The sequence below is a fragment of the Tiliqua scincoides genome, chromosome 5 (genome assembly GCF_035046505.1).
Source record: "Tiliqua scincoides isolate rTilSci1 chromosome 5, rTilSci1.hap2, whole genome shotgun sequence".
NCBI classification, from domain to species: Eukaryota; Metazoa; Chordata; class Lepidosauria; order Squamata; family Scincidae; genus Tiliqua; species Tiliqua scincoides.
In genome coordinates, this window is record NC_089825.1 from 18590363 (window position 1) to 18613464 (window position 23102).

Consider the following 23102-nt stretch of genomic DNA (forward strand, 5'->3'; position numbering starts at 1 on the left):
AAAATGTTTAAATAAATTACCTTTTTCTAAAAGTCAAGCTATATTAATTAGCATAAATTCAACAGACAGAAATGAATACTGAGATAATTTGTGTTTCACTCCAAAATTCCATTGAACTGAATTCACTGAAACCTGCAGAAAATGATTTTTTAAAATTAAGTTTGCTTTTCTGAAGCATTTTCCTTTAAAGTTTTTAGTCTGCATAACATTATTCCCTCTAGAATACTTATTTCCAGTATGATTAAAATATATTTTCTTTAGTTTTGAGAAATATCTTACAGTTGTGCTACTTTTCAAACCATATATCCTGGATATTAATAGACTGTCGTAGACTCCCAGGGTTTTGGGGTGCTCAGAGTTCTTGCTTCTCGAACCCTAGAGCCCTCAATGACCCCTGTTCGGTAGTACTGCCACCGCCCTGTATGTGCCAGTGTCTCAGTCCAGGGACACTGAGACCCTCTAGGCTTAATTTTATCCCTTGCAGGCACTGAGCACTTTCTTTAACTAAAGCCTCAGTCCTCAAGTTACTAGTCCTCAATGAGTATTTGGTAGCTTGCTGAACGGCTAGGCAGGATTCTAAACCTTTGTCCCCAACAGACAATGAAACAACTTAGTAAAAGGATTTTTACTCTAATAAATACATAGGGTTACATCAAGTTACAAAAGGCAGCAAATGCTAGAGGCATAAAGCTTCTAGGAAACATATCAGCATAAAATAACAAAGCTAACTAGCTATCTCTATTATTCCCTACTCTCACCTGGGTCAGCTTTCCTTTGTAGATCTTTCAGCCAGGTTCCTATAAGGCCACAAGGCCCTGGTGAATCAGGCTCTCCTCCAGGATGTTGCACCTTTTCCACCCAAAAAACGACAAAAGACTCTGTACTAATTCAAACTGCCCAATCAGAACTCTTGGGGATAGCACCTTCCCAAAGTGGGGCTGGATGCTAGCCCTCTCAGCTCTCCCCTCCCCACTGGAGATCCACAGCTGCATTCCCCTTGATGGGCACCTTTCTGTCTGCTTAGGTGCTACATTATCACCTTCCATTGAATTGTTAATTCCGTTGGCTGTTGTCACTCACATCCCTGCAGCTAGGAACTGCAAGCTTCTCTGTTACTGGTTTACTTTGGTTCAGGTTCCACATGCCACTAGGCCCAAACTGTACATAATCATGACATAGACCCATTAGCTAAGGGCTCAATCCTATACTTACCTAGCACCGGTGCTGAGCCCTAGCGCTAGTTTACAGCTGGGTGCTGTAAATATGTCATAAAGCATGTTTACAGCACCCAAAGAGCAGGGAGTGCTGGCACTGGGCTGGTGCTAATCAGTCACCAGGCCCAGCACCAGCAGGAGGAAGACTCCAGGAGTAAGCAGCCTCCAGGAGTTAGTGAAACCACCAGGGAGGCTGCAGGAGGCTTGGGTAAGATACCTGGGGATCACGCCACTGCCTCCTCCCTGCCTCCAGGCTGCCCCCGCCCCTTAAGGTAGCAGAGGCCAGGGCCCACAGGCTGGGGCATAGCAATGCCCCAGTTTGAAAAGCCCTGGATTAGAAGATAGTCAACAGGACTGTGGACCTACCCATTTGCCTGGACAGCTTGGAGGCTTTAGTATAATTAACCATAGCATGCTTATGGTTCCCAGTATCTGACTAAGAACTGGAAGCATCACATTGTGGGAAAATTCTTGTAACATCATTTGAACCGATGATTAGATCAGATCAGTTGGCAACCTTCAGTCTTGAAAGACTATGGTATCGCGCTCTGAAAGGTGGTTCTGGAACAGCGTCTAGTGTGGCTGAAAAGGCCGATTCGGGAGTGACAATCCCTTCCACACTGGGAGCAAGTGCAGTCTGTCCCTGGCCTGTCTCCCTGGCTATGGGCCTTCCTTCTTTGCCTCTTAGCCTCAGTCTGTTGGCCAAGTGTCTCTTCAAACTGGGAAAGGCCATGTTGCACAGCCTGCCTCCAAGCGGGCCACTCAGAGGCCAGGGTTTCCCACTTGTTGAGGTCCACTCCTAAGGCCTTCAGATCCCTCTTGCAGATGTCCTTGTCTCGCAGCTGTGGTCTACCTGTAGGGCGCTTTCCTTGCACAAGTTCTCCATAGAGGAGATCCTTTGGGATCCGGCCATCATCCATTCTCACGACATGACCGAGCCAACGCAGGCGTCTCTGTTTCAGTAGTGCATACATGCTAGGGATTCCAGCACGTTCCAGGACTGTGTTGTTTGGAACTTTGTCCTGCCAGGTAATGCTGAGAATACGTCAGAGGCAGCGCATGTGGAAAGCATTCAGTTTCCTCTCCTGTTGTGAGTGAAGAGTCCATGACTCGCTGCAGTACAGAAGTGTACTCAGGACGCAAGCTCTGTAGACCTGGATCTTGGTATGTTCCGTCAGCTTCTTGTTGGACCAGACTCTCTTTGTGAGTCTGGAAAACGTGGTAGCTGCTTTACCGATGCGTTTGTTTAGCTCAGTATCGAGAGAAAGAGTGTCGGAGATCGTTGAGCCAAGGTACACAAAGTCATGGACAACCTCCAGTTCATGCGCAGAGATTGTAATGCAGGGAGGTGAGTCCACGTCCTGAACCACGACCTGTGTTTTCTTAAGGCTGATCGTCAGTCCAAAATCTTGGCAGGCCTTGCTAAAACGATCCATGAGCTGCTGGAGATCTTTGGCAGAGTGGGTAGTGATAGCTGCATCGTTGGCAAAGAGGAAGTCACGCAGACATTTCAGCTGGACTTTGGACTTTGCTCTCAGTCTGGAGAGGTTGAAGAGCTTTCCATCTGATCTGGTCCGGAGATAGATGCCTTCTGTTGTAGTTCCAAAGGCCTGCTTCAGCAGGACAGCGAAGAAGATCCCAAACAAGGTTGGTGCAAGAACACAGCCCTGCTTCACACCGCTTCGGATGTCAAAGGGGTCTGATGTGGAGCCATCAAAGACAACAGTGCCCTTCATGTCCTTGTGGAAGGATCTGATGATGCTGAGGAGCCTGGGTGGACATCCAATCTTGGGGAGAATCTTGAAGAGGCCATCCCTGCTGACCAGGTCGAAAGCCTTTGTGAGATCTATGAAGGCTATAAAGAGTGGCTGTCGTTGTTCCCTGCATTTCTCCTGCAGTTGTCTAAGGGAGAATACCATATCAGTGGTGGACCTGTTGGCTCGGAATCCACACTGTGATTCTGGATAAACGCTCTCTGCAAGTACCTGGAGCCTCTTTAGTGCAACTCAGGCAAACAACTTTCCTACAACGCTAAGGAGAGAGATGCCACGGTAGTTGTTGCAGTCACCCCTGTCGCCTTTGTTCTTGTACAGCGTGATGATGTTTGCATCCCTCATGTCTTGAGGTACTCCACCTTCTCTCCAGCAGAGGCAAAGGATTTCATGCAGCTCAGTGATGATGATCTCTTTGCAGCACTTTAGGACTTCAGCAGGGATGCTGTCTTTTCCAGGTGCCTTGCCAAAGGCAAGGGAGTCCAGGGCCACGTGAAGTTCTTCTAGGGTTGGTTCACTGTCAAGCTCCTCCAGCACAGGCAGGCACTCAATGTTGTTCAGTGCTTCTTCGGTGACTACATTTTCTCTGGAATATAGCTCAGAGTAGTGCTGCACCCAGCGTTCCATCTGCTGCGCCCGATCCTGGATGACCTCGCCTGTTGCAGACTTCAGAGGGGCAATTTTCTTCTGTGTTGGACCTAGGGCCTGCTTGATACCATCATACATCCCCTTGATGTTGCCCATGTCAGCTGCTATCTGTATCTCGGAACAGAGCTGGAGCCAGTAGTCGTTAGCACATCTCCTGGCAGTCTGCTGGACTTTGCTGCGAGCACCTCGGAGGACCTGCAGGTTGCGCTCACTGGGACAGGCCTTGTATGCTGCTTGAGCTCTCCTCTTTTCCTCAATGACTGGTGTCAACTCCTCAGAGTGGGCTTCAAACCAGTCTGCTGTCTTGTTGGTCTTCTTGCCAAATATGGACAAGGCGGTGTTGTAAACGGCATTCTTGAAATGTTTCCATCTGTTGGATGCGTTTGCATCGACCGGGCCTGGAAGAGATTCCTCAAGCGCTCGTGCAAATTCCTCCACTTTTCTCTGATCCTGGGTCTTGCTCGTATCAATGCGAGGTCTTCCTTCCCTTTTCGTGTGATACAGTCGCTTTGTTTGCAGTTTCACTCTGCTGCACACCAGCGAGTGGTCGGTGTCACAGGCAGCACCCTGATAGCTGCGTGTGATCTTGATGCTGGGAAGGCTGGAGCGTCTGGTGAGAATCAGCTGGTGCCAGTGCTTTGATCTTGGGTGACTCCAAGAGACTCTATGTTGGGGCTTCGTGTTGAAGAACGTGTTGCTGACACAGAGACCGTGATGACAGCAAAACTCTAGCAGGCGTTGGCCATTTTCGTTCATCTTCCCAGTGCCGAACTGACCTAAGCAAGTGAGCCACGAACTGTTATCAGCACCAACTCTAGCATTGAAGTGCCTGTGTGTATCAGGAAGTTGAAAAGGGAGCAGTGGTGAGGCAGACAGGATGCAGGGGGAGGGGTACGAGAGGGGTTTGTGGCTATCAGGAAGTTGAATAGGGAGACATCTAAGAGAAGGAAAACTCTGATTCCAAACCTCCACTGCCTTGTGGCTACATCCAACCGATGATTAATTATTTAGTAAAAACAATTTAAAGTCAACAAATAAAACCAATATAACACACAAAGCAAAAGATACATTAAAAGAAAGTCATGTGGTGGTTAAATTGGTGGCCCATGCAGATGATGTATCCATTCTGGTAAAAAATAAGGAAGAAATGGAAAGATTAATTATGTTGTTTAATAACTATGAGAAATGTTCTGGATCAAAATTAAATATTCAAAAGAGTTTTTTAATTTCTTTAAAAGCATCTAAAAAAGAAATGAGTTATTCCAATGCAAGATGTAATCAACTCAGATTTAAAAACAGTAACAAATATGGAAATACAGGAATATATAAAATTGCTAGGAGTCTATTTTTCAGTAGGAAAAAATGGATGGGAAGTCAATTGGAAAAAATGGTTAGAAAAAATTACAGAAAAAATAAAAATATGGAAAAATTGGACTCTAACAGTGTACCAAAGAGCAATTTATGTAAGAACTTATCTTTTACCCATAGTGACGAATATAACAGTGGTGTACCCTCCTCCTCAGTGGTTGATTAAGGAAGCAGATAATTTGATTTTTAAATTTTTAGGGATACAATCCATTTTCCACTTGCAAGAGCAACAGCATTTAGATCTGTTGTTGATGGAGGATTAGATCTGCCTGCTATAGGGCCAATTTTTTAAGTGACTTTTTTATCCTTTAACTTTGGAAAATGGGCTCAATTAGAATTTGAAGATGTCAGAAGAACAGATGTTAAATTTTGGTTCGCATTGGTTCGCATTCGCATCAGTTGGAAGGGAAAACACTGGAGTAACAAGTGGTGGGAATCTGGTAGTTTATCTTATAATGTCACTCAGGGAATGAAACTTACTGGACCTGATTATTTATGTGAAATTTATGGAAGTGTAAAAAAGTGGAATATAAATGCTGACATGTTGAAAGAATATGGAGTTTCTGTAAAAATAACAAAAAAGAAAACATATCAATATATATTAGAAAAATGTTATTTTGAACCAGAATTAGAAAAAAAGAAAGTAAGAACTAATTTATGTAACTATTTAAGAGAACCAGATTATCCGATTGAATATTTTAAAGACAACAGAGTACCATTCTATCTGTGGGACTTGAGATGGCGGTTATACCACCAAGTTTATGGAGTTTTAGCAGCCAGACCATGGCTGGCAGCCAATGATCAAACTTGTACTCAGATAGCATATCGAAGACAAACAGTTACAACAGGATAACCTCATACAGAAACAATAGAACATTTTGTTAGTAATTGTATTACAGCAAAAGAAACTTGGACAAAATTAGCAGAAAAAATGGACTCGCCAGATTTGGCCAAACAGAACTGGGAAAATATTGTTTCAGGACAAAACGAAACAGAATCTTTCAAAGGACTAAGAAAGAAGACTACAAAGAAAAGGAAAAGGAATGAAAGACAACCAACTGTGATAAACTATTGGAGTGTTTGTACTATTAGCATTAACATTTCAAAGAAACAGAGAAATTAAAATTGGAAAAGAAAGTAATTCGGTTGAATTTATATTGTTTAAAGTAAACGCATTAAGTACTTGTAGATACGAAAAAGAAAGTATGTCAGAAACCAAGTGGAAAAAATTTTGGCCTTGGGACTAGGGAACAACTGCTCCAATAACATGACAGAAAACTGGAAATTGAAACATTTGTGCAACATTTTTCAATTAATGCTAGGTAACAATTGTATATTAGATGTAAGTTAGATAAGATAATACACTGTATTAGTAAGAAACAGAGATAAAACCAGTAATGTAACAGATTTTCGTGTACGGGAATGTAAATACGATTCGTACATGTACATGTAAATATACATGTAATACAGTACGTGTAAATACATGTAAATATATGGTGTAGTAAGAAAATTTAAAATAAAAAATATATATTCCTAAAAAATATATATTCCTAACTTTAGTCACTACAATACACCAACCTGCACACAAGTATCACCTGATTTCCTTATTACCAAGCAATTTTTCACAAAACAGGCATAACTAATAACAAGGATGTCAGGTGACGCTTCTGCTGGACTGGTGTGGTGGTTGGGCTGGAGCTTGTTAAGGCTGCAAGATCAGAGTTCAAACGGACTGGAAAGATCAGGACAAAGAAAGGACGAACCAAGGTCGGGACATAACCACGCAGTATTGAGCTTCACAAACTGGGAGCGATATGTTCAGCTCTCTCAGTAGCATTTCAATGCATACAGGCTCGTGTTCCTACCGTTTTAATCTTTAATGCAGGCTTGATCTGCAGGAATTCATTCATTTAGGGCAAGGGTCTCTAAACTTTTTGGCCGAAGGGCCGCATCAAATATCTGGCACAGTGTTGAGGGCCGGAATAAAAAATTAAATATAAAATTTAAATAAATACATTAGAGATGGAACTTAGATGAATGAATAAATGAATGGGCTCAAATGTCCAGGACTTCTCCAAGAACCAACACAGGCACACACTTAAATGGACCCCCATTCCCCCACCCCACAAGCACAACTCTGGTTGTGTTTGGTCAACTGGGCCAGAGGTTCTCAGGGAATCAGAGGCTGGCCACGGGCCGGATAGAGGCTCGCCACGGGCCGCATCTGGCCCCTGGGTCGGGGTTTGGCGACCCCTGATTTAGGGGATGTGCATCACTCACTCAAAACAGTCTCAAGGTAGTAGGATTGGTAGGAGATAATGTTCATCTTCATAACGGGATGCCATTAGAGATTGGACAGGTCAGCCTCTGGCCAAAGACCCATGGCCATCAGAGGGCCTGCCTCACCAGACTGTCCTCTGACCCCTCAGTGGTGTCACCCAGTGTGCCATGAGGGGCCTCAGTGCAGCGCAATCCTTTGCCCCAAGGCCCCCAGCAACTTGGTGGCAACACAATTTCCACACCATGTAGTGTCACTTGCCAGATCCTCCAGATCACATGGCTCCGAAAGGCTGCTGCAGGCACACCATTGATGTCAGCAGCTGTGAGAGCCAGGATGGTGAAGTGGTTCAGGAGTTGGACCTGGAAGATCTAGATTCAAATCCCTGCACAGTCATGAAGCTTCCTCAGTAACCTTGGGCCAGTCATCTCTCAGTTCTATCTCTCAGTTCTCTTACCTCACAGGGTTGTTTTGAGGCAGTAGGGTAGCATGAAGGCTGAAGCAGTCCTCCCCACGCCCACAGTAAACCAATACTGCCTCAGGTCCTCTCTCAATTGGGGGAATTTGAAATGAGTTCTTTCCATTTGTTTGGTTTAGGTTCCATTTCTAATAAAAAGCTTTAAACTTAGTTTGGTGTCAGTGGTCTCTTTTGATCCTGCATAACAAGTGCTTGCATGTCTCACATGGTGTAGATACTTCCGGAAGGACTCTGGTGTGGTGGCCATGTGTGGGTTGTGTGTGCTTGCATGTCTCACAGTGGTGGTGCTTTGTGAAGAACTCCAGTGGGGAGGCTATGCTCATGGGTTGTGAGTGCTTGCGCGCCTCACAGGTTAGTACTTTGCGAAGGACCCTGGTGCAAAGACCATGAGTGCTTGCACACCTCACAGGGTGGCAGTGCTTTTGGAAGGACTGGTGGGGATACCATGTGTGAGGGTCGAGAGTGCTTGTGCACCTCACACTGTGATTGGTGAGGAGGCCATGGCTGAGGGTTGTGGGTGCTTGGGCGTCTCCCAGGGCGACAGTGCTTTTGGAAGAACTCTGGTGAGAGGCTCTGCCTCACCTGCCTCCCCGCCCACCGCGCCTCAGGTGGTGAGAGGGGCCGTGGGCCACTTTTGGCGGGAAAGCCTCGCAGAGTCCGCCTTACGCCTCCGGGAGGCTTTTCCCGCCAAAACGGTCCCCTCCCGCGCCTTCTCCTGAGCGCCAGCCGTGCCCCGCCTCCGTTCTGGCGGGCGGGGCTCCGAGGACGACCGTTGAGGCGGTTGGCAAGGCGGGCGAGCCGAGGGGATGCGATGCGGCGGTGGCGCTTCCGCACGAGCTGCGTGGAGGGGCCGCTGCGGCGGGCGCTGCGGGCGCTGGGCGCGGCGGTGGGCGCCCACCCGTGGCCTTTCCTGCTGCTGCCGCTGGCGCTGTCGGGCGGGCTGAGCGTGGGCTTCCACTACCTGAGCCTGCGCGAGTACAACGACATCGAGCGGCAGTACACGCCCGTGGGCAGCCCGGCCAAGGGCGAGCGCCGCTTCGTGCGCGCACACTACCCGACCCGCGACGGCGAGCGCTTCTCGGCGCAGCGGCTCATCAGCGAGGGCTCCTTCGTGTCGCTGCTGGCCGTGGCCGCCGGAGACCGCGACTCGCTGCTCACACGCGAGGCCCTGGCCGAGCTGCTGGCGCTGGACCGCGCAGTGCGGGCGCTCAGCACCCCCGAGCGCTCCTTCGCCCAGCTCTGCGCCCGCAGCGGCGGCGCCTGCAGCAGCCCCAACCCGCTGCTCGACGCCCTGCAGGGCCGCCCGGAGAGCATCGAGGCGCTGCTGCCCGGCCTCACCTGGCCCCTCGCCCTCGGTGGCCGCGCCTTCCTCCCGCCCTTCCTGGGGGGCGTCAAGCTGGCCGCCGGGGGCTCCGAGCAGGCGCGCCCCCTCCTGGCCGCCAAGGCGCTGCGGCTCTTCTACTTCCTGCAGGAGGACGAGCCCGCGCAGCGCAGCGCCAGCAAGCTCTGGTTGGGCGCCTTCCTGCAGCGCGTGCCCGACATCCTCGCCTACCTGAACCTCAGCCACGTCCAGGTAAAGGCGCCTCCCTGGCAGGGAGAGCCCCTGGGTCAGGCCCAGTCCAGCACCCTCTGGCCCAGAGGCCTCAGGCAGCACACAAGACAACAAGAATCACTCCCTCCCTCCTCCCTCCCTCACACACACACACACACACACTCTGATCAGGCCAAAGGCTCATCTACACACACATACACACAAGAAGAGCCCAGCTGGATCAGGCACTGGCTGGGCACACTGGACACGCACACACTGATCAGGCCAAAGGGTCATCTACACACACATACACACAAGAAGAGCCCAGCTGGATCAGGCCTACACACACACACAAGAAGAGCTTGGCTGGATCAGGTCAAAGGCCCATCTAGTTCAGCTAGCTGTATTTCACAGTGGCCCATAAGGTGCATCAGGGAGCACCCAAGACAACAAGAGACCTGCATCCTGGTGCCCTCCCTTGAAACTAAACCATTCAGAGGCACTCATACCCCTGGTTGAGAAACACTACCCTACATGCATGCAAAGCCTCCCCAAGTGATTGGGAGCTCTGATCTTTTAGACCTTTGCTCCAACACACGGGGGAAGGGAGTAGAGAGATGGTGGATGCATCAGTTATGGATGTGGGGTTGACTATGTGGCTGAAAATGTAGAGAGGAAGGAACAAGATTATGAGCTCCTTTCTACATGTGTTCACTCTGCACGTAAGAGGAACCCCACTGGACCAAGCCAAAGGTCCTCTAGTCCAGCTTTCTGTATCTCACAGTGACCCCTAAATACTTTGGGGAGCACACAAGACAACAAGAGACCTGCATTCTGGTGCCACTCCATTGCCTTGGCATTTGGAGACACTCTACTGCTAGAACCAGGAGGGTGCACTTACCCATCATGGCTTGTAACCCATGATGGACTTTCCAGAAATTTTGTCTGATCCCCTTTTAAAGACATCCAGGCCATACACCATCACCCCATTCTACAGCAAGGTGTTCCACAGATTAATTACATTGTTGGCAACCTTCAGTCTCGAAAGACTATGGTATCGCGCTCTGAAAGGTGGTTCTGGAACAGCATCTAGTGTGGCTGAAAAGGCCAATTCGGGAGTGACAATCCCTTCCACACTGGGAGCAAGTGCAGTCTGTCCCTGGTCTGTCTCCCTGGCTATGGGCCTTCCTTCTTTGCCTCTTAGCCTCAGACTGTTGGCCAAGTGTCTCTTCAAACTGGGAAAGGCCATGCTGCACAGCCTGCCTCCAAGCGGGCCGCTCAGAGGCCAGGGTTTCCCACCTGTTGAGGTCCACTCCTAAGGCCTTCAGATCCCTCTTGCAGATGTCCTTGTATCGCAGCTGTGGTCTACCTGTAGGGCGCTTTCCTTGCACGAGTTCTCCATAGAGGAGATCCTTTGGGATCCGGCCATCATCCATTCTCACGACATGACCGAACCAACGCAGGCGTCTCTGTTTCAGCAGTGCATACATGCTAGGGATTCCAGCACGTTCCAGGACTGTGTTGTTTGGAACTTTGTCCTGCCAGGTGATGCCGAGAATGCGTCAGAGGCAGCACATGTGGAAAGCGTTCAGTTTCCTCTCCTGTTGTGAGCGAAGAGTCCATGACTCGCTGCAGTACAGAAGTGTACTCAGGACGAAAGCTCTGTAGACCTGGATCTTGGTATGTTCTGTCAGCTTCTTATTGGACCAGACTCTCTTTGTGAGTCTGGAAAACGTGGTAGCTGCTTTACTGATGCGTTTGTTTAGCTCGGTATCGAGAGAAAGAGTGTCGGAGATCGTTGAGCCAAGGTACACAAAGTCATGGACAACCTCCAGTTCATGTGCAGAGATTGTAATGCAGGGAGGTGAGTCCACATCCTGAACTATGACCTGTGTTTTCTTCAGGCTGATCGTCAGGCTCATCGTCAGCCTATTAATTACATAGGAACATAAGAAGAGCCCCACTGGATCAGGCCAGTGGCCCACCTAGTCCAGCTTCCTGTATATCAACAGTGGCCCACCAGATGCCTCAGGGAGCACACAAGAGACCTGCATTCTGGTGCCACTCCATTGCACCTGGCATTCAGAGACACCCTCCTCCTAGAATCAGGAAGGTGCAAATACCCATCATGGCTTGTAGCCTGTGATGGACTTTTCCTCCAAAAATCTGTTCAATCCCGTTATATAAGCATCCAGGCCAGACAGCATCACCACAACCTGTGGCATTGAGTTCCACAGAATAATTACCCGCTGGTTAAAAGAAATATTTTCTTTTGTCTGTCCTAACTCTCCCAACACTCAGTTTTAGTGGATGTCCCCTGGCTCTGGTGTTGTGAGAGGGAAAAGAAGGGGGAAAAGACCTTTTTCGTGCCATGACCCCAATATATAATGGGACTGGGGACCCCACTATCATACCACACCCTCTCCACACAATCTCCTGGTTTGAAGGGTATACCAGATGCCTTCCCCTTGACCTGGTGGTGCTCTGGTCCAGTTGTCTTCAACCTCTTTCATTCCCATATGTTGCTGCAACCCCACAACTGAAGCTTCATGACCCCATTAGGGTCCCAACCCCAAGTTTGAAGAACACTGACTCATGGAAAGTAGCACACACAGTTGCATCTTCGTACAGCACCAAAGAAGCTGCCAACAGCATGTGAAAGCCATGCAGGTTAATGAAGAAGTGTTGCAAATCCCAAATGAATGAAACTCTGAGTGAACTCTTCTATGTGCTCTGTCTCTCTCTCTCATACCGGAAGGGTTGGCTTATGACTAAATATATTTTCTTTCTGCTTTACTTCTTGATGAATTTCATCTTATGTTTAAATCAAGGCAGTTTAACACATTCTTTTAGATGTGCCTATTCTTTTAGATGCGCTAATCATCAGATCACGAAACTGAATAGCCTCTTTATAAAACAACTGAGGAAAAATGGGGCAGGCAAACATATTATTTGTCATATGGGAGGCTTTTCAACAACAAAAATTTGCCTGTTTTTCAAGCTTCTAATGCTAATGCATTGATTCATATAAAATATTTATATCCTGCCTTCCCCCCCATCGAGAAGCCCAAGGCAGCTTACAACATCTTAAAATACAATAGAAACCATAATATTTATATTAAAACAAACACAGCAGCCATAGAGTTAAAAGTCAGCGATAAAACAATAAAATCAGCATAATAATAAAAAACTAATAATAGCAAAAAAAATAAACGATATCTCAGACTGAGAGAAAACCATAGTAAACTGGGACTAATAGAAATGAAGGGGAGAAAACAAAGAAGGGGTTTTCAGCCCCTGCCAAATGTTTTCACTTGTATTGGGGAAACCATCAATGACCTGATCATACCTACAATTTATACAGTATTCCATCTTGATTTTTTGAGTGTATGTTATTACAGAGAGGAAACATTTAACAGGAGAGTCTTTTTTTTCTTGTATCCTGGCAGGTGGCCCATTATACTTCCCTGTCCAGACAGGAAGAGTTTGAGAAAAGTGCAAGGACAGTTATTCCGTTCTTTTCTACTGCATATACCTTAACAATAGTCTTCTCCGTTCTTTCATGTGCAAGGTAATTGCTTGGGAAAGAGAATTGAACTAACGTAATTTATTTTTTTTTGCAGTTCTGTGTCTTTCTTGTTACTCAGCCTTACACACAAATTAAAAAGTCCACAACACTGCATTTCTGTTAAGCAAATTAATCATATGCACATGGTATTTCTTAGCTGCATCAGAAAAATGTAGCGGCTGACAAATAGCAGTTATTTGCTGAAGAACAGATAAGCATATAAGTTTCAGCTATATTTTGTTAATGTATTCAACAGCTGTACACTTGAAAGAACTTCATTCCTGATTCTCAAGAGTCCCTGTACACATTCATACATCATCTCTCTTATTGGGTAGTTCCCAGCCCAACTTTGCATGCTTCAAGTAGCTGCCTGGTTTTCCTGGCCTAATGCTTCTCACTCCCCTAGAGGGGCCAATAATAATTCTCCTAGCAGCCCTAGAAGGCTCTTGGGTAAAATATCATGGCTGCTATGAGATTCATGACAACCTGAACCTGCTTAAGAAAATATAGGGTTGTGGTGATTCACACCACACATATTCTCACATAGAATCAGAGTAAGAGTTAACATAAAGGTAAGAAAATCTAGAGTTATCACAACACTTGGATTTTTTTTTAAGTAAACTTAGGCTTCGTTCTTTTTTAGACAGGAGAATTGGCCGAAGTGATGTTTCCATCGTGCTACTAGCATGCTTCCAGTGTGATTAATTTTAAAACAACAAACTGGCGTCCCCTCATTGAAATGAATTGTATGGAGGTTGCCATGTTGTCACCATATACTGAATACATTATGGAGGCTGCCATGTTTTTGACAGATTTCTCTGTTCATTTCTAATGAAAATAGGAGGAAGTGAGGTAAGCATGGTGACGGCCATCTTTTCTAGCTCTGAGCTTGCTCGTAGAAATTCTAGCATGGCTAGCACGCTGGAACCTAAAAAAAGAACATGCCCTGAGCTTGCTGGAACCTTAAAAAAAAGCTCTCTAGCGCTTCTTCAAAAACAGAAGTTAAAAAAAGGTTGCCGCCTTACAGCCCAACCCTGAGCTGCCCCGGGTGCATGACTGCAGCGGCGCTGAGAATGGCTCCCGCTGCATCCTGCATGCCAAAGCCTGCTGTGGGCGGCGCCTCAGGAGAAGGGAACTTTTGTCCCCTTCTCCCAGGTAAGGGAAGCAGCCTCGTAATGGGGCTACTCACTTAACCACCAACCAAAAGGTTGGCAATAAGGTAAAGGTGTTCATGTAGGGTGCCGAGCCCCACATGAACACCTTGGATCCGGTGGAGTGGAGCTCCACAGGACCCACCTCTCTCCCCCCAGCACGCCTCCCACCCGCCCTTTCTCCACCTCCCACCTCTCCATCACGCCTCCTCCCTGCCCTCTCTCTGCCCTCTGCCTGCCTTCCCCCTCCCCAGAATGCCTCCACCCTGCCCCCGCTTACCGTGCCGTGGCTCAGCCCGCCTGGCGCTAGCCCAGTGCCAGCCAGCAGTGGGCTAGCACAGGCTAGCCTGGCGGTAAACCTCGCAGACATGCCTGAGTGCTGAGCTTAGGATTGGACTCTTAGAGAGGTAGAGAATGAATGAATGAATGAATGAATGAATCTTTTATTATGGTCACTGACCAGTACATAAAATATAAAACTGCACTTAAAAATGTCAGTACACAAAATATAAAATTTTACAATTAAAACATTGGGCTAAATAATCTCTATCTTCAAAAAAGCCCAAACCCAGCACCCATTCCCAGTGGCAAACTTCCCATCATAGGCAGCAACTCTACTGAATTTAATCCACTTTCAGTATCAATGTCCTGATACGTATCACTGAAGCAAAGCAAAGAATCTCGCAACATTAGATGTTGGACTTGTGTCAGAAAGCAACAAGTTCATATATTGTTGCTGTGTATGTCCCGGAAAATGGGTCAGCAGTGGTGCAATAATGCAGAGAAGTAAAATAAAGAGGGTGGAGCAGTGTGGCAATAGGGTGGCCCTATAGGCGTTTTGGGCCCCCGTCTCATACCTGGGTATGTCCACCCTCTGGAGCCAGCCCTGAATCTATATCTGCACATAATTGTACAGCTGTGTCCCTGGTCTTGGAAAGGAACTAGGGGTTAACAAGGAAAGCAGTCTCTACTGCTGAAAGGAGATACCTCCTTCCAAACAAAGCATAACAAACTTGTGACTATCAGTTTTGATTCTGCACTTGGAATGAGCACCTGCTTATTAAAAAAAAATGTAGATGTGAATGTAGCTTACCTGCTTTTCCCAATTCCAATAAATTGAATCACTATTCACACACAGTCAGAATTGCTGATCTAAATGCAGTAGAAGCTTGTGTGTTTTTTTTTTGGCAGAATGTGATTCAAGGGGGGGGGCAAAACTTCATGTGGTTTTCACTCTCACAATATCTACCTTAGTATTAATTGCAAGTTTGGAGGAAACACAATAAATATGTGAATTTATAATGCTTCCAGAGTCTCTAGTATTGTTGAAGGACTGGATGTGCTTTAACACTTCTGATCTTAGTTAGCCTATGATTGTCTCTTATATATAAAGACAAGTGTGGATTGTAGCTAGGGATAAGGCCTTCTCAAATTTTTGTGAGATTTTGATTTGTTCCAAAGTAAAATATATCTTGCCTAATCTTACAGAGGTGGATGATTCTGTTCAGGGAATAATGATATTCAAGGCTAGAAGAACAGCACCCAACAAACCAAGCCATGGTCCCATGAGGCTATTGCAGAGAAATTGGCAGCCTAATCCTAAACTGTGCTGGTGCAACAGGGCCACATGGCCTCCAATGTATCCAACTCGGCTTAGGAGCAGGCTGGAGGCCACCTTGGGGTAAAGGGGTATTTTTCCCCTTACCCCTGAGTAACACCACAGCCCTCCCTTGGAGCTACTTGGATCTGTACCTGCTAAATAGCAAGTACAATTCTGAGAGGCCTAGTGTAATGCCCGCAGATCCGAGAGGAGGGTTAGGATACAGTGAAGGCCTGCTCCACTGAACCCTTCCCCTCCTGGGCCTGATCTGCCCCCTGTTCTGCCCTCCATCACCACAAAATGCTACCTCCCCATCTCCAAACCATCCTCCTGAAACGCAGAGCGACCCTACATGCCCTATTTGGCAGAAGGACTGGATGCAGTGTCGATGGGGCAGTGCAGACCTCCCCACTGGTGCTGCTTACTCTCCGGGTGTACAGATGTTGACAACACCCTCAGTCGGCTCAGGAACCGCTGTGCTGTCAGATCTTCAGTTTTGGATTGTCCTATGAATCAGAGATGTGGCACAGATGAGATTTTTGTCATGATTTGAAATGGACACCCTACAGTGAGGCTCACGTGCAGCTCGAGATGTTTTCCCTGCCTGGAATGAAATTCATAAGAATGTAAGCTTTCATTTGTAAAGACCATGACATTTCTGTGTCTTGTGGTTGTGAAGATATTTTTTCTTATTTTTGTTCAAAGAGGGAGTGAATAATTGGAATCTGTGTCATGCAACTCCAATCTAGTTAGATTCTTTTTCATGTTTGACAGGCTGGACTCCGTACGAACAAAAGTGTGGGTTGCAGCATTTGGGGTACTGACATCAGCCTTATCTGTGCTCAGTGGCTTTGGATTGTTGCTCTTATGTGGGGTGCCCCTTATTCTCACAGCTGCACATGCTCCTTTTCTGATACTTGGTAAGTACAACCAAATACATGAATTTCTATGCCTCTCTCTCCGAATGGGAGTGTTTAAACAGGCATGAAAGAGAACATCCACCCATTTATATACCTCCTTGACTCCAACAAGAATGTTAGAGTTCTCCATTCTTCTTTTTCAATGTTATCTCAACAGTGCAATCCTATATATACTTACCTGGGAGTAAGTCCTATTGAATACAGTGAGATTGATTTCTGAGTAGACATGTTTAGGATTGCATTGTTATTGAACAGTGACAGGCAATGCAATGTACTGTATCAGTGACAGAGCAACATCTGAAAGAGAAACATGCAGGTGGGATTGCCAACTATTTCTTCCTAGCAGCCGCATTGCAGGTTGTCCAAAAGACAGGCAAGGAACAGGTACTTGTGAGGTCTGGGCGCACCAGATGGTTCATTGTCTGTCATAGAGTTTGCAAAGCCACAGGGGCCTGACTGAAAGTAGTCGGACAGCAGCCTCACTGAACAGCAGCTGGGCACACACTAGTCACTTCAGGCAGGTTGTAGGCTTTCCTTGGGATTTGTATGGTGTGTTCACCTGTGGGACAGCTGCCTGTAAAGATCAAGGTGAAACAGAGATTGTAATGGACTTGACAACAGTGTCAGTCACACCTGTTCTCTGGCATAAGATGTATGCTCTGTGAGGGAGAGAGGAGCCACCAGAGTGTACATTCAGAAATGCCTTGTTGGGGATCAAACCCATAGTGGCTCAGAACCTTACTTTTTCCCTGGGGCTGCAGAGGACCAACTCCCTGTGGCAGTGGTGCAGTCCTAAAAACAACAAGGATTCAGATGTCTAGCAGTAGCAATGGTTGGAGTCCCTTGTATTCACCAGAAGAGAGTAGACACTCCTGGCTCTTACGTGTTACAAAAGGAAGGGATGGTTAGGCAACACAACTGACAGACACATTTTGGTAATCCTAAAGGGTAAGAATGGGACAGGATGGAGACATGAGAGGGAGATGCATCATAAATACATTGTGGCATGAAATTCCTTTCCTCCCCCCTTTTCTTACCCATATGGGTGCCTTGTCCTGCTTACCATGTTGGGGTGGTAAGGTAAATATTCCAGTTGGGTGTCAATGACGTGCTAGTAGGGCAGAATATCTGCAATAAAAATTCTGAAGGGACAGGTCTTATAGAACAATCTTCTCATCCATCTTATGAGGAACAAGTAGTTATGAGAAGGGCCCCCTCTGTATACCAAGTGTCCTTTCACCATGGTTCCCATCTGAATAGTTCCCCTTTGAGAGGCCATATAAATATAGTCATATGCCACTTGCCTGATAATCTGGGCTGTCCTCTCCCTGGCAGGGGCTTTATTTTTGGGGTGCATGCAGGGCCAGTTCCAGGAGCAGTGGGGCCCAATTGTGCACCAGGCACTCACTCACCAAGCAGCCACAGCAACTGCAGCTGTGGTGAGCCAGATGCTTGTGTGCTATGGGCAAAATGGCACCCAGAAACAGTTGGTGGTGACGTAATATCACTGCCAGCTACTTCTGGAAGGCCCATTTCAGGCCAAGCAGTCCCAGTGGAGGGCAAGCAAGCCCACACTCCAGTTGTTGCACTGCCCTTCCTGGATGCTGGCTGCAGCAATGGGAGATCCACCTGCCGCCCCAGTGCGGACGGCCCCAGAGAGCAGGGCTCAGTATCACAACATATGCCACATTGCCCTAAGGCCGGCCCTGGGTGCAAGTCATGTGACTGACTGCCAAATGTAGTCTGTATCCTATGCTTTGTTATAAGAGAGTGGGCAGAGTACACAAGTGACAGGACAAGCAGTCTTATAGGGTTACTCTCACCTATACCAGCTCCGTCATTGGTGTAGTGTTTTTCTGGGGTTCAGGATGTGTGTTGTCTGAGGGGATAGGTTGATGTCACCTCCTCCTCATCCCACCATGCCCCAATCTCTTCCCTGTTTTGTCCTTTCCACCAGCAGAATTGTGCTGGTGTACTGAGCGTTGATGTCCTGAGCTATGGTGGTGCAGCATTTTTTCATGTTGCACCAGCATCTGTGTTATGGCAGGCAGACTTCTATCCTGGTGAGGCTGCCATTGTGCCAATGCATGTAGAGATACAGTAGTGTATCTCAAGGATAGGACTGGGCCCTTAGTTGTCGCTTTCATATCAGTTTCCAGATTGTAAGCCCCCAGGGCCAAGGATCAGTTCTCAGTTTCATAAAGCACCATCAGCCTGAATGGCATTAAAGTAATAATAATAAATTATGCAAGCTCAGATTTGGCTCAACTTCGAATCCTAATCAAGACTTTTCCTAAGTGGCATGTTGGTAAGAAATGTATGTCTATGTCATACATTTGTCTCTATGATTGTCTGAAACGTCTCTATGATTCCGTAGTTAGAAGAGATCTCTGTACAGATGACGATTACGTTTTTTTCCTGTGCTCTTCATTCGCATCTGTTGGTTCTTTTCTATCTCTGTGTTGTTTGTTATTTATTGCAAAGCTTGCTTCTCTTTTATACATTGCCCTTTTCGAATAAGCACATCACACCAATACACTGTTTTTCCACCCTCTTTAGGTGTTGGTGTTGATGATATGTTCATCCTGGTGTCTTGCTGGCAGCATACTAAAGTGAAGGACAGCGTTAAAGATCGCATGGCGGAAACTTATGCAGAGGCAGCAATATCAGTTACCATCACCACTCTTACTGATGTTTTAGCCTTCTATATTGGAACTGCAAGTGCCTTCCCATCGGTTCAGTCATTCTGCGTCTACACAGGCACAGCTTTCGTGTTCTGCTATGTATACAACCTGACATTCTTGGGCGCTATTCTTGCTCTAAATGGTAGAAGAGAAGAAAGCAACAGACACTGGCTCACGTTCATGAAAGTTGAAACTGAGCCTCAGGATTCTCGTGGTCGTGTGTATAACAGGTGTTGCATTGGAGGCTCTTTCGATGAGGCCACTGGAGCAGAGATTGAACACCCCATGAATGGATTCTTTAAAGATCATTACGGTCCTTTCCTTATGCACCCCTTTACAAAGGCGTTTGTTGTAATCCTATATGCCTTATATTTGTCTAGTAGTGTGTATGCGTGCACTCAAGTTAAAGAAGGTATAGATCTTCGAAACACAGTGAGTGATGATTCTTATCTCATTCGGTATTATGACTGGGCAGAAAAATATTTTGAGGTGTATGGTCTAAGGGTTATGGTGGTTGTTACTAAAAGTATAGCTTATTGGGATTCATCTGTTCGTGCAGATCTTGAGAAATGTATGGATTCAATAGAACACTCAAAGTTTGTGGACAAGAAATTCTCAGAATCATGGTTGAGAATGTATGAAACTATTGCTAGTCGCTTATCTTTAAATTTAAATGACCGTTCTGCTTTCATTGGTAATTTACCTGTTCTGTTTAACATAACTCCAGAATCTAAGTGGGACATTATTTTTAGCAACACGGAAATTAAAACATCACGGTTTTACGTACAGACTGTCAATGTTAAGACTGCACTAGATGAGAAAAACCTTTTAATTCAACTAAGACGCTATGCTAGAAAGTGCAAGATACCAATGCTAGTTTTTCATCCGGCTTTTATATACTTTGATCAGTTCATTGTGATAGTTAAAAAGACTCTTCAAACTGTTGGGATTGCTACTGGGACTATGTTAATTATTTCCTTGCTGCTCATTCCCAATCCTCTGTGCTCTTTGTGGGTCACTTTTGCTATAGCATCTGTTATTGTTGGTGTGACTGGTTTCATGGCCTATTGGGATGTCAGCCTAGATCCCATATCCATGATCAACCTCATTATTTGCATAGGGTTTTCAGTCGACTTCTCTGCTCATATTTCTTATGCCTTTGTTTCTAGTGAAGAACCTGAAATCAATGACAAAGCAGTGGATGCTCTATACCGCCTTGGTTACCCTGTTGTGCAGGGAGCTGTTTCCACCATCGTGGGAGTGGTAGTGCTATCTGTGACAGCCACTTACATTTTCAGAACCTTTTTTAAGATAATGTTTCTGGTTATGGCATTTGGAGCTATTCATGGACTCGTTTTTATACCAGTATTTTTAACTTTCTTTGGCATTTGTACTGAGTCGCCACAGAACCGGTAGCAGATGAAGGATTTCTTGGGACTTTGAACATGCACCCAGTCTTAATGTTACATTTATGGGACAGTCCCTTGTTTGAGTGGAGAACTCACAACTGTTTCCAATTCATGTAGATCCAGACTGCTCAGGAAGGCTCCATTACTCATGACTGCCACCTACCCTAAGGGCGCAATTCGATGATTTGCCGTCTCTGCCACTTGGTCTTGTTTCTGTATGTGCATGTGTGTGCCTACTTGGATATTAATGTAAATAGCAACACCAGTATTAGAAGCTAAAATGAACATTTATTGTTTTAATATGATTTCCACCTTCTGTTCAGAACATCTAGCTTCATGAGTAAACCTCAGTTTTGCAGTACTGAAGTTAACATTTCTGGAATTCCCTGTGTGTCTATTAGCTTTTTAACATAAATCATAATAGCCATAATGTGGGAAAGTGACTTGCCTCACAAGGAAAACTCTCATTGGTGCCATTGGGATTTTTTTTTACAGGACAAATATCAGCTGTGCAGGGACCCAATTCAGATTAGGACCACAGCAGGGCCAAAGTTAAAGCCCTTCTATTTAAGTCCCAATTTGTATTGAGGCCCTGTGTACCTGCTATTTACATTGAAAAACAACCACCTAAACCATTTCAGAAATGTTCACCAGCACTGTAAAATTTAGGTTTATTTATGAAAATGATTCTAAATGGGAGAAGGTTTAAAATACCATATAAATACATCAAGCATCTAAGCTTAATCAGACTGAAAATTTTGGGCTAGTTTCAGAAAGACTTAACATCTAGTTTTTAATTTTTATACAGCAAATGTTGGTATGTTCTTATGTTTTTCTTTATTTAATATAGTCTATGTAAATAAACAAAAGTGCTTCCAAAGATCTGGTTGTGTGTGTTTTTCTTAATCTGTTCTTAGTTAAATGAAACAAGGAACTGGTTGATGCCCATCTATTTGTTCATGAAATAACAGAGGATTGCATGTGTGGACAAATAGTAATGAGAAATGCCAATTCATTAGAAATTTCCAATATGCAGTTACTGTATTATAAATATTTGATTATCATCTCAAGCATCTTGTACCCACCTCTGACTTCATTACTTTCTTGGGAAAATTGATTGCCATTTCATTTTTAAGGTGTCCTGCGATTTTTTTTTTTGTTGTTGTTCTCTCCCTCCCATATTCTTTCTTATTCATTTCTAATGCCTGGCTTTCATACATACATGATTTCTATTCAGTGTCAGTTTTCTTTCATACACAACTCACAGCAGTAGACCTCTCTTTTATCTGTCGTGTATATAGCAGCCAAACATGCATACAGGTATGCCCCGGTATCTGTGGGGATTCTGTTCCAGAACACCCCCCCCCCCCCGTGGTCAATTGAAACCACAGATACCAGGGGATGTGTGTCCCTGTCCCGTCCCCCCCGGAGGCAATGGGAGCTAGGCTTCCCTTGCCTTTGGGAGGATCTTCTAAGGCCTCCAAAGGCTGCATGTAACCACCCGCGGCTGCTGCAGAACTCAGAATGGCCATAAAGGCAAAAAAAAAATGACTTATAGTTTTACGATAAAACCAGAAGTGATGTTTTTACTGCCTTATAAGGTTTGGAAGGCCCTGGGAAGCCCCAAAGGGGGTTTTGAGGGAGGCTTCCCCAGGCCTCCTAATGCATTAAAAGGCATTAAAAATGCCACCTCCAGTTTTATTGTAAAACTGGAAGTCACGGTTTTTTGGTTTTTACCTTTTTGGCCATTCTGAGGCCCGCAGCAGCCGCGGGTGGTCATGCATGGCCTCTGCAGGCAACCACAGATGCCTGGATCCCACAGATCTTCTTACCTCCAGAGGTGAGCAGAGTCCAGCTCCTCTCACTTCCAGAGGGGGCATGTGCAGGGGGAGCACAGATCCAATCCGTAATTAAGTAAGACCATGGATACAGGATCCACAAATATGGGGACCCTCTTGTACTTACACACACCCTGACCACTCTCAGTCTAATCACTCAAATGCATGCAACGGAACTCTCTCACACAGACACTGCAGCACTATTCCTGCTAGCTGGACAAAGAGGCACCTTTAAAAGTGGTGTTTCCTTATAAGAGCACAACTGTCCCTTTTCACCCCTCCAGGGTGGATTTTCTAGAGCTGGTGTCTCTCCTGCATCTCTTTTTAGACTAAACCCTGTGGCAACGGAACAATTTATTGATATATTTTGCTGTGTAAATAGCTTTGTGAACTACTTTTTGTTGAAAAAGTGCTATATAGAGGGCCTCCTTATCCACAGGCTTGGCATCTGTGGTTGGAGGGCCTCAGAGGACCTCCCAGATATAACCAAAAGTCATTTCCGGTTTGCGTTGGCAACTCTGGTTGTGTCTAGAGGTGTTCCAAGGCACAGGGAGGTCGCATGCAGCCTCCCTCCTCCTCAGAATACCTCCCAAACACAAGTGGAAGTCACTGGTGCAAACCACTGGCACAGATCTGAGTAGTC

General features: G+C 45.9%; 1 protein-coding gene across 1 annotated transcript; it reads left to right on the top strand.

Annotated features, from left to right (window-relative positions):
- The first annotated feature begins 8569 nt into the window (after positions 1-8569).
- Positions 8570-20628, top strand: LOC136651324 (patched domain-containing protein 3-like). The gene is made up of 4 exons (XM_066627603.1): positions 8570-9331; positions 12739-12860; positions 16383-16528; positions 19088-20628. Exons 1-4 carry the CDS (start codon positions 8570-8572, stop codon positions 20626-20628), a joined length of 2571 nt encoding a protein of 856 aa, XP_066483700.1.
- Positions 20629-23102: the final 2474 nt, after the last annotated feature.

Bases quoted from the DNA above. Each gene is read 5' to 3' on its own strand.
- LOC136651324 (XM_066627603.1), top strand. From the start codon at position 8,570: ATGCGGCGGTGGCGCTTCCGCACGAGCTGCGTGGAGGGGCCGCTGCGG. The intron at 9,332-12,738 runs GTAAAGGCGCCT...GTATCCTGGCAG, and splicing joins TGAACCTCAGCCACGTCCAG to GTGGCCCATTATACTTCCCT. The intron at 12,861-16,382 runs GTAATTGCTTGG...CATGTTTGACAG, and splicing joins TCCGTTCTTTCATGTGCAAG to GCTGGACTCCGTACGAACAA.